Source organism: Solanum verrucosum, unplaced genomic scaffold (assembly GCF_900185275.1).
Source record: "Solanum verrucosum unplaced genomic scaffold, falcon-dt-bn FXZP01000137.1, whole genome shotgun sequence".
NCBI lineage: Eukaryota > Viridiplantae > Streptophyta > Magnoliopsida > Solanales > Solanaceae > Solanum > Solanum verrucosum.
The window spans coordinates 444,088-456,391 of NW_026020405.1; the positions used below are offsets into that span (position 1 = coordinate 444,088).

Below are 12,304 nucleotides of genomic sequence, written 5' to 3' on the forward strand. Positions count from 1 at the left end.
AAAATTTATTATTGCTATCAGCTATGGCGATGGGCCGACTTGAAATTTTACCTTACTGTTTGGTGTATCTTGTACAATTGATTTTTCGTTCAGGCAACTGTAATTTTGGGCGATGCATTTTGTCTTCGTGGGTTTGAACCCACGCCCTTTCGGACTGCATTATGCCATAAAAATTATTTAGAATTTTAAATACGCTTTTTTTGATTTATTTTTATTTGTTAAATCTTACTCAAAAGCGCCGTAACGGGGAACCTTGGCCCTACGCCCTGCTTAGGATTCATATGGCGCTATACTCCGCAATTCGCAGAGCTTCTAAGTCCACAATTCCTCTTACACTTCGCTCCGTTGCTACTGCCACAGCTTCCACCGTCGGAAATGGCCATTGCGGCGGTGCTTCTAGAAGCTTCTCGATTCCGGCGCTTCATTACTCCACCAGCGCAGTCAAGAAGAAGAGAAAACACAGCTCTTTTGATGATATTCTGCTCCAAATCGTCGATTCGGAAATCAAATTTGCCATAGATTCTGAATTTCACGACTGCGTAAGTTCCTGCCATTTGAATGCTGATATGAAATGTCGAATGAGCTTCTTTTTTTGGTTATTCTGACTGTAGCTTAGTCTGTTGTGTTGAGAGTACAACTATACATCATGTTTGGTTTGAATTTAATCACCTAATTCAGTCACTTCTTATTTGGGTTCTTCGCCTAGTATATGAGGCACCAATATCTTTAACATACATTTGTCAATTACTCGACTCAAAGAGCCTTTCGAGTTTCATGAATATAATCATTTTTGAATAAATAACAACATAAACAAAAGGAAGTTATTTTTTTCCAGAATATATCAACCATCTAGAAAAATAACTTACACATTCCTGTGGCTTCATTTGCCTTATATCTTCTTATTTTGCTTTCATATTTTTGTGCCACTAAAGGCATAGGTAATATCTATATACATTCTTGATCCTATTTTTCACCCCATTTGTGGAATCAGACTTTGTGGTATGCTGTTTTCATTTGTGGAATCACACATTGTGGTATGTTGTTTTGTTGTTGGTATTTAAATACTTGGGAGCTTCAACATGCATAGGAAAAAAACTAACTTAAAAGTAGAGATTTAGTTGATATCAAATGATATTAGATATATAAAAAGTCTAGTAACATTTTTGGTAACTCAGTTATTCGTAAATGCTACTCCCTCCATCCCATTTTCTGGGATACCCTTTGACTTGACACGAAAATAAAGACTTTTGAAACTTGTAGTCTAAAACAATCCTTGGATATTTGTGTGGTTGAGATTTATTTCTTTAAGGGTAAAAAGAGAATTTTAAAGTTTAATTATTTCTAATTATAGTAAGTTGACATGCTTTTTGGGATGGACTAAAAAGGAAAAAAGGTGTCACATAAAATGGGACAGAGGGAGAAATTTATTTTTGTGTGATATTTGACTAAACACATTTTGTATTCAATGGCAACAACATATTCACTGAATCTTATAGGTGGGGTTTGAGAGGGTAGAGTGTACGCAAACCTTATCCTTTCCTCCTGGAGGTAGAGAAGTTGCTTGTGAAAGACCCTTGACTCAAGTAATGCATATCAAAGCTAGAAGAAAAGAAAATGACAAATTCAAATAGGTATATAAGGGAAGTATTTCATAGCATTCAGAGAGAAGGTACAGTAACAACAACCAAAGCAGCACAAGAAATAACAAGGTAGTAACATGAATCAAAGGATTGGAATCTATGAGAATAATGCTATTAATACTGGTATGGATGGAGAAACAGGTAGAGAGTACCAAACCTATAACACATGAGATAAGACATTATGCAGTTACTTACTAAGTATCTACCCTAATCCACGACCTCCATACCCTTTTGTCTAAGGTCATGTGCTCGGTAAGTTGAAGATACGTCATGTGATGTCTAATTACCCCTCTCAATACTTCTCTGACTTATCTCTACATCTTCGTACACCCCCCAAATCCAACCTCTCACACCTCCTCACAGGCCATCTTCATATCTCCTGTTTACATGTCCAAACCACCTCAGTTGAGGGAACAATCTCGCTTCCCTCAACTTGTGCACCACAGAGGCCACTCCCATCTTGTCTAGGATATCATCATTCCTAATCTTAGCTTTTCAATTATGCCCAACATCCTCATTTTTGCAACTCTCATCTTCTAAACATGAGAGTTCTTAACTGGTCAATATTCTGCTCCACACAACATCATCGGCCTAACCACCATTCTGGAAAGCTTACCATTTAAGTTTCGAGAACATACTTATTGCACAAGACTCCAGAAGCGAACCTCCATTTTGTCCAACCCGTACCAATATCATGTGTAACATCATCATTGATCTCTCTATTTCCTTGAATTAAAGACCTAAGATACTTGAAGCATCCTTTCTTGGGGATGGGTTGTGCATCAAGCCTCACTTCTATGCCAACCTCTTGCATTACATCACTGAACTTGCATCTCAAGCATTCAATTATGATCTTGCTCAACCGGAACCCTTTAGACTCCAAAGTTTGTTTCCAAACCTCCAACCTAACGTTAACTTCTCTGAGTCTCATCGATTATTTTTATGTCAACTGCAAATAACATACACCAAGACACCTCACCTTTAATATGTCATGTCAATCCATCCATCACCAATGCAAATAGAAACTGACTAAGGGTTGAACCTTGTTGCAGCTCCATAATGACTAAGAAGTGCTCCTAGTCTCCTCCTACTGTTCTGACCTGAGTCTTGGCTCAATTGTACATGTCCTTCATCGCGTTAGTGTATGCCACAGGAACCCCTCGAGTCTCTAAACATTCAATTACTTGATAAGTGCACTTTTTGATCCTTTTGCTTGTGATTCCTTGCCGTGGTTGTTTCCTGGGTTTTCTCTAGTGAACCTGGTATATAAGAAATTACTTTATTTGAGATTTCTCTGTCATTGACTTGTTTGGGCCTCACATATTAGTAGTGTGCATGTTTGATAAGGCTAGCTTAGATTCTGAACCATAAGCTTGATTCTACTTTATTTGTGCCTTGAATGTGAGATGAGTCTGTTTTGAATGTATCTATGTCATGTGGTGAGATGTCATTGATTTATATTGTCTATATAATTTAGAACTTGGCCGATATGTTTGTCTTGAAAGCATAGGTGCTACACAGTTTTGGAGACGATGAATATGCTATCTTGACCCGATTGTTAAGACTTTCTAGCCTACCAAATGACGTTATCCCTAGTCGTCCCCGGTTGAGTCTTATAGCCCATTTCTTTGAAATAAGCACATCGTTAGCTGATCCATTGTTAGGTGCTTAATAGTACTAAACTAATTACTCTATCATGTTTGAGTTGCTGCTCATATCAAACCAAGTATGCCCTTTCTTTCAATTTGTGTGAGATAATTTTACTGAGTATGGTATAAGAAAAGAAGAGTACTTTTGAAATTTGTGGTTTTAAACATTACATAATATTTGTGTGGCTACTGGACTTTGAAACTTGTGGTCTTAATTCCATTTGTATGACTATAAATGCTTGTTATGAAGTATCAGGGGAAGTTTATGTTTAATTTTTTTTCCAAATTCAAAAAACTTCCTATTCTTTTTTAAACAAACTAAAAAAGAAAATGATGCCGCAAGTAAAATAAAACATAGGGAATACTAATTTGTATTCTAGTTTAGTTTTTTCGAACTTGTTAAATCTTTTCCTCTTTAAAAGACTAAGACGGAGAAAATGCTTTCCGGCGTTTGGTTATAGAGGAGAAAAGTTCTTTTGAAAATATTATTAATAATGTTAGCTGAATGGGATATTGCACTTTGATGAAATTTTTTATTATTAAAGATTTATTATAGTGTCTTAAATGTAGGTTGGAGTAGTAAATTAAGAGAAGAGATGGGATAGTTATGAAAGAAAATGACTTCTACCATAAATGAGGGAAGTCATTTTCTCCCTTTTGGTGGAAAATGCTTTTCTTGAAAATAATTTTGAGTTCTAAATACCAAAAAATGAGTTATTCTCTGAATAACAATCCCCAAAAAATAATTTCTATCGTACCAAACACAAAAAATGACTTATGTTCATCAAGACTATAATTTCTGCAGCGTTATATACTCCAATTTATCCTTAGAAGTTGTAAGTTACCCCGCGTTCTTGCGATTAAACTTGGCAACTTTAGTCTTTAGGTTCTTTGGTAGTATATGAGTTTATTTGATGAAGAAGATGAGCTTCATTGGTTTGACACTTCTTCTGATCAACCCGCATTCACTGATCCTTTTGGTTATACTCCACCGACTTACCTAAATTTATGAAAGGCACAAATACATGTTCTAAAATTTTCAAACTTTTGGAACATATTTCAGATTTTGCTTGTTGAACGTCAATACAACTAATGTATTTGTTATTACCATTAGTTAATTTTACAAGTTAGAACCAAAAGACAGATACAAATTGCAATCTTAAAGAATTGAGAGGAAGTATCATATATTAGAACAATCTATCATAGTAAATCGAATGAATAGTCCTGAATATAATTAGTTATTGTCAATTCATAGTCCAGGATATGATCATGGAGTTTGTCTTGTATAAGTTTGAATTCTAGGACTTGTTCATTGAGTTTTACTTACATAAGTTGGAACTCCAGGACACGGTCCTGAAGTTTCATTTACAACACTTCGAATTGTAGGAATATTTTTGGAATTCATGTTGCTCATTTTCAATTACTTTGCCTCCATTTTAAGCTGTGGTGATCTTTCAAGTACTTTGCAAATGCTGGCTGTATTTCAGTTAACAATCCTAAACTATGTTGCTCGGACTCTTCAAAAATGTCAAGCGGTGCGTGTCGGATTCTCCAAAGTAGTGTATTTTTGGAGAATCCGACTTGTGTGCGGCATCAAAAGTGAAGAGTCCGCGCAATTTAGATCCTAAAAGTGGCTACCTTTTTGTCTGTAGAAGGGTTCTGAGCCCATGACCCCAGCTTAACTCACATATCACAAGCTGCCTTCTCATCATTAAAACAAAGTCCCCTAGGCCATTTAGCTGCTTAATTATAAGTGTAAATTATTGCAAATCACATTTCAATCCACAATTTGTCTGTAATAATACTGGAATGGAATGTTATAGAACACGATTACCTATTGGCACCAGTTGGTTGAAACTTCCCCTTTATGTAGGTTGTGGACATCCCGGATGACTTTCCTTTTAAGGTTCAAGATAAAGCAGGAAAAAGAGTTATTGTTCTTACGAGAGATTATGGTGAAGAGACCATAAATATAGTAGTGGACATGCCTAATTCCAGATGTGAAAATGTTGAAGGTGATGCGGTTAACAGTGAGGAAGAGAGTGAGCCACAACCTAGTATTCCATTGTCTGTCACTGTGTCAAAAGAAAATGGCTTGTCACTAGAGTTTGATGTGAGAGCTTTTCCAAATAAAATTTCAATTTGTGGCATGTCCATCAAGGAGCCAAAAAGTTCGAGCAATCAGCTAAACTATAGAGGGCCTGCTTTCTCGTAAGTACTTATCTATTGTATGATGGTTGGAGTTGCTTTGGAGCCACTTTCTTACTATACTGCTCGGACTCTTCAAAAAAACTGCAGGGTGTGTCAGATCCTCCAGAAGTAGTGCATTTTTAGAGAGTCCGAGCTACATAGCTTTCTTATACTTATTATCCAAGTTGTGTTGTCTTCTTTTCAGATTTCTAAATGAAAGTCTTCAGAAGTCTGTCTATGAATATCTTGAAGCCAGAGGGCTGACGGGCAGCACTGCTAACTTTATGCTGGAGTATGTAATTAGCAAAGACACCAAGGAATATATCCGGTGGCTTAAAAACATCAAGAATTTTGTCGAGAACTAGCATCCTTTTTCATGGATATTTAGAACCTGGTGAGCCTAACTGTTTTCATTTCGAGTTATTAGTAATATATCAATGATTTCTATCTTTTACTTTTCTAGTTGATGGTGTTCTGGTGTTTTTACTAAAGAAACATTGGGCTAATGTCAGATGATAGACGATGATGGATGGAACGTCAAAGTTGGTAAGAAATAGCAATAGTTATAACCACATCACACTTCTTTGCAGTATTACTAGCTATAATAATGAACATCAGTGGAGGGACATCTTGTATAAATTAGAGCACTTTTGTGATTTTGTTCACGGATTTAGTTTTCTTTCTCAGGCAATTCATGTATACTTCAGACAAAAGATGAAAATAATAATGTTATTGCATGAATTGACAACTTTCTTAAGTTGCTGCAACATACAGATATCAACTTAAAGATACAAAATCACTCACATTCTATTTGAAATCAATAAATCGCAAGGCACAAGTTATGTCTTATAAGTCATACGTTCAGTTTCAGAACATTATGCTTTAAGAAGTTCACACCCACAAATTATGTTTTATAATTGCATAACTAAGCTCCTACTCAACTTATGCCCATAGAGGCATACATTCAGTTTCAGAACCATATGCCTTAAAGTGAACTTGAGAAATTCGGTCACAATTAAGAATACTTTTGACTCATAAATTTTCATTAAATTAGAAGTAGGACAAAAATTAAAACGGGCATTCCATGCAAAAACTTGAAATATGTACACAATGTATAACTAGAGTACACTATATTTAATATTAACTATACATATAATATAAATAACTATGCACAACATCTACGATCAATGTGTATAGGTAATGTATACTTTGACCATGTTAGTAAACTAGATGGACGAAGTATATATTTATGTAAGTTTTCCTTTTATTTTTGCTTAATTTATCATATTCAACAACTTTTTTATTTTATTTTTCAATCAATTATTCTGCTTGTTATTTGCCATTTCCAACTAGCGTGTTTAGGCAAAAAAAATAAAATCTTGCACAACTTGCATCAATTTCATTGATTTTCTTGGTAACATCCTTGAAATTATCTTTATATGTAATTTCCAAGTGTTTTCCTGGAAGTAGTACTCTATTTAACTCCAACTAAATTATGTACACATATATAACTTGACTAAAAACTGAAAAGAAAAAGATTTCCACAGGGGAAATGTACCTCTAACATGTCCAGTTACAGAGGTGTATTTGGAATTTCAGAAGGATACACTGTTACAAAAAAAATGTATTCAAAATATAAATTTAATTGGTTTACCTTTAGGTTTTTAATATTAACTATTAAATTTTAAAAATTATAGATTCAAAATATATAATACTATTAGTTTTAAATTTAATATACACATTTGATTTAATTATATAAAAATTTTACAGTGCTAAATTTTTTAGGAATTTTCAATGTAACACACTTGAAAATTTTAAAAGATTAAAGCAAAAAAAAAATAAAAATCGTTAAAAGAGTGTTACCGATAACCACTTGGAGAGGTATTACTCACAAAAAAAGATACATATAATCTAAATTTCTATCTTCACTTAGAGAGGCGCGCTCAATCATCATCGTATTATTATATGATACTTTGGACGTGAATTTACACATTTATATTAAAAAAAATATAACACTATTATATATGATCTACAAAGACCGAAGAACATGGATTCACGTGAACCCACGAAAGCCCCTCTCGATACGCGTCTCTCTAATTTCTAAGTACTTTCTTTTCTGAATCTTCTAAGGGATTTCTGGAAGGGCATCGTACTACTCGCTTGACTTACGATATAATAATAATAATGTCAACTGCCAATCTGACGTTATTGATGGTTCAGTACTTTTTTATTTACTTCCATTTAAATTTTTATTTGCAATGCTAGCTAGGTCCAATCCATATTAAAAGAATAATTCAAAGAAAATCAAACAATATTGTTAAAATGTGTGTGTATATATATATATATATATTAGCCCACATGCAGGTTCGGTTGAACCCAAATATGTCTGGAAGTCGGAGGACCTTTAGTACTATATTCTACCCCTGAATTAGCGGTCTTCACGTCAAGTAAAATCGTCCTTGCTCAAACAATTTATTTGGATAAAAAAATTATTAAATGTATTTCGCTTTTCATTATTTCAATCAAAATATCTATAGAAATAACCAATAAATATTTTTCAGTGGAAAATTCAGTGAGAAAATAGTGATTTTTACTAATGCTAGTGATGAAAGTATAATATAGCACGAAGTTAGCTTCTATATATGATCTAATATGGTTAAAATATTCACTACTAAAATCACTTTGAATATAATATTACATGTAAAAGAACAGAATTAATAACAAATATAGTAAATAAACTTTCACAACAAGCTTCATTAGATATAAGTTAAATCCAAATTTTAGTAGCATTTATTTGAGAGCCAACACCATAGGAGACTTTGCAGAGTGTTGAAACGTTCCAGCTCAAATTATAACAAGATAAAACAACTTTCAAATATAATATTTTTTGCAAATATCATTTATTTTTTGCATGACATTTTAATTTTATTTTCAAGAAAAATATCAAATAACAGAAAGTTCCACTGACATTTCCAAGAATCAAAAAGGAATTTACATGTTATAGTTGAACACCGGATACAGAGGCAAATTCAGGATTTAAGTTTTATGAATATCAACATTTAATGTTCTTATCATGAACCCATTAAATAATTAAAATTTTGAGCTCATATCCATAAGTCATTGCAATTTTACTGAAATTTTATACACAAATTTATACTTCGCATAAAAAATACTATTCAATATCTAATAGTTGTAGTATTACTCAGGTTTTATTGCACTTTGATTACTGTATTATTTGGTTGGAATACGTTTTTTTTTCTTCAAAATGCTTTGACATGTTCTTTATAGTATTTTGTCATGACTTCTTCACTCTTGTTAATTTAATTTTTTGAGTCGAAGGCCTATCAAAAACAACCTCTCTACCTCTCAAGATATGAGTAAGGTATGTGTATAATACCTCTCCTCATACTCACTTATGAAATTACACTGATGAGTAAGGTCTGTGTATACTCTATCTTCTCCTCATACTCCATTTATAAAATTACACTAAATATATTCTCGTGGCAACTAGTCTAACGACATGAGTCATGAGCAACCGTCCAAATTAAATCATATAGGAAGCATCCTGGTTGTTACTGATGTATTAATTATAAAGACAATTTCTAGTCTATGTAATATTAAAAACAAGTGAAGGACTTCAAATTATTATAACTACAAGTTAAAGTCTTCAATCGTCTTCTTCTTCTTGGGATTATCAAGTTCCATACAATTCAATTTCCATCTTCTAAGCTAGCAATCAATTTTAATTAAAAAAATGACACTTATTCCAACAACCATTCAACATTTTACTCACAAACAACATCCACTAATACTACATGATGATACCATAAACCCTAAATATTTATGTGAGGGTTGCATGACTTATGGCTTTGGTACAAGATATCATTGCCATGCTTGCACCTTTAATCTACATGAAGATTGTGCAAAGTGTACCCGAATTCTATGGTCTTTCATGCATCCTCACCACCCACTCAAGCTTGTTGAGCGCGATCACCTGAGTGGTGATCGCGCTTGCAACATATGTCGTGACCTAATTGAAGGCCTATCTTATAAGTGTGAGCTTTGTGGATTTGATGTTCATCCTATATGTACTCAATTACCGGAAACACTCAAACATATTCTACATCAGGTAACCCAGCTAGAAATTCATTGTATTTTCTCTGTCCTACTTTATGTGATTGTTTTTTCTTTTTAGTTCGTTTTAAAAAATTAGAATTAAATGAGTAGAAGTGCTCAGCCTTTGGTTTTTTTTCCCATTAACCTTCAATTTTAGTGTGCATTATCGTTTGTTTAGCTTTTGATTTTGAAAAAAAAACAAAAAAGATCTAGGATTCTATAAAATTCTAGGGTTGTATAAAAATTAATTTAGGATTTATTGTGGAATTGTATAAAATTTTAGGGTTCATTTTGGGGTTGTATGAAATTATAGGGTTCATTTTGGGGTTGTATAAAATTATAGGGTCATGGAGAAATATAGAAAGGGGGAGAAGGATTTGAAGTAAATAAGTTTTTTTTTTAAGAAAAAAATAAATAAATAAATTAGTAAGTTCAATTAGCTGTTATAGATGCTAACTAGGAGGATCGATTTTATGGGCTTTGTAAGCCTTCATGTGCCTGTTGTCGATTGATTTTGAAATATTTGATCGACTCATCATCTAGGTATATTTTAATACAAACAGAGTGATAGTTTAGACAGATAATTAAATGATTGAGATATGAAATTTGGAAAAAGTGATAATTAAGATATATTTTTAATCATTAACTCAAAGAATTATCAAGTAAATATTATTCATGGAGTTTATTTAGAAACAAAAGAAGATTTTGTATTATAACTTATTAGGTGACCTTTTGAGACATTCAAAAATTAGGTGAATAATGCAACTATATGTGTTAAGTTGGATTACTTTATAATTATATACATTCAAAAGTGATTTTAATGCATTGATATTGCCCTAAAATGATCATTTAAGTAATTAACTCTCTTTTATAAGAAATTATATATAAAAAATTTGGACCAATTATAGTTTAACTCTTCAACGTCCAATTAAAAAATTGCCTGTCAAGTTCTATCGTATATATGTGGTTGCAACATTAATTTGATGATCATGATATTGTCATTAATATTTCAGCTGCATCCTTTAAGGCTATTGGGCTCGGTCGAACTAGGAATTACATGTGCCGTTTGTAGAGGAGCATGTAACCCTTCTTCATGGCGTTATAGGTGTGCACTATGTAAATTTGATATTCATATAGGTTGCGTGCCAATACAATGTCAAAATACAACGACCCATCGAGGAATTCCTACGTACGTTCCACCGTCTATATTACCACAACAACATTATTTTGTTGGTTATCCTAGTCCCAATCATTTTCCTGGTCCATCTAATATGAACCATTATAACAACAATATTATGCCACAATATCCACAACTAAACCAACAAAATCAAGGTCTTCCTGGTCCATCTAATATGAACCATTATAACTACAATATTATGCCACAATATCCACAACTATACCAACAAAATCAAGGTCATGGGCAGGCCCAGACTCATTATAGTGGAAATTATGGCGGACGAATTAGCCAAGTGATGTTTAATTTGGTGAAAGCAATTGCGACTGGGGTGATTTCCAATGTCATATTTGGGGTGGATGTGTCTCCATTTTTTGGATTTTGATAATGTAAAAGTGTATAATTTCATCCTTAGCTACGAAAAAAAAAATTAAAAATTTAAATTCAGTTTGTGTGGCAAAACTCTTTGTTGGATTCTTCAGTCTGATTCAGTTATATGTTAAGACAATTAAAAAAGTGTTTCCTTGTTTTGGAATTTTTTACTATCTTCGTTGCTTTATAGTTGTCATAGTTTTCTTTTTGAGAGTTCTTAGCTATTAGTTGTGTAAAGTTTCTGTTTGTGTGATAAAAAACTGAACGTAAAATTTGCGGACCCAAAAATATAAGATATAGATTCATTTTTTGTCCCGTAAAAAGAAACCTTACTGCAATTATAATATCAATTGTGTGAATCATATAGTAAATTATTTAAATTAAAATCTACTTGAAAAACGAAAAATATCACAGATAAAATAAAGGTGACAACACATGAACACATGCATTACTTTCCCTCAAAGAAACGGCAACGACACCAACAAAAAGATGACGACATAGTACATATAGTTTCTATTGACTACTCGATTTATAATAAGGTCAACTCAATTGTGTAGAAAATTAAATATGGAGTTTTGTTGGTTTAGACTTTTAGACTGTCCAAGTATTTATTTTGTGAAATGCTTTTCGTAATTTCAACATTTGATGGAAGTGTGGAATATCACTATGATCTAAAATGACAAAAAGAATTTAATCCCTACATGTATGCGTATATAATATTGGGAAAAAAATATAACATATATTTGTCCATTTATTATTGAATTTTTAAAAATATTTCCATCTATTATATATCGTATACACTATCGATCTATATATGCAGCGATAGAGCCAAAATTTAGTAAAGAGTGTAAATAATAGCTAATACTACATTATACTCATAATTCTTAGATTCTCTTTTGATTAATTACATCGATCCTGTCCTCAATAGATTAATTACATATTCACGAGTAATTAAGTTTTTATCCCTAGTGGAGAAAGTGTAGTATTGAAATGAAGTAAACTGTAGGACAGCTAAGGTACATACGTGAAGAATGTCGAGTTGAATAACTTTTAAAAAAAATTATACCGTGTATATAAAAAATTATATGAAGTGTTACTTCATATACAAAAACATTAAATCTTCAATATCCTTAGCGAAATTCTTAGCCTCAGCGCTGATTTTT

The 12,304-nt window shown here is 32.7% G+C and overlaps 1 protein-coding gene and 1 pseudogene across 1 annotated transcript; both read left to right on the plus strand.

Annotated features, from left to right (window-relative positions):
- Window positions 1–281: 281 nt before the first annotated feature.
- LOC125840433 (uncharacterized protein At2g39795, mitochondrial-like) lies at window positions 282–6,027 on the plus strand. Its single transcript, XM_049519422.1, has 3 exons — window positions 282–539; window positions 5,163–5,500; window positions 5,685–6,027. The coding sequence occupies exons 1-3, from the start codon at window positions 282–284 to the stop codon at window positions 5,842–5,844; spliced, it is 756 nt and encodes a 251-aa protein (XP_049375379.1). The 3' UTR covers window positions 5,845–6,027.
- Window positions 6,028–8,999: 2,972 nt separating this feature from the next.
- On the plus strand, window positions 9,000–11,154 carry LOC125840297 (uncharacterized; annotated as a pseudogene).
- The last annotated feature ends 1,150 nt before the right edge of the window (window positions 11,155–12,304 follow it).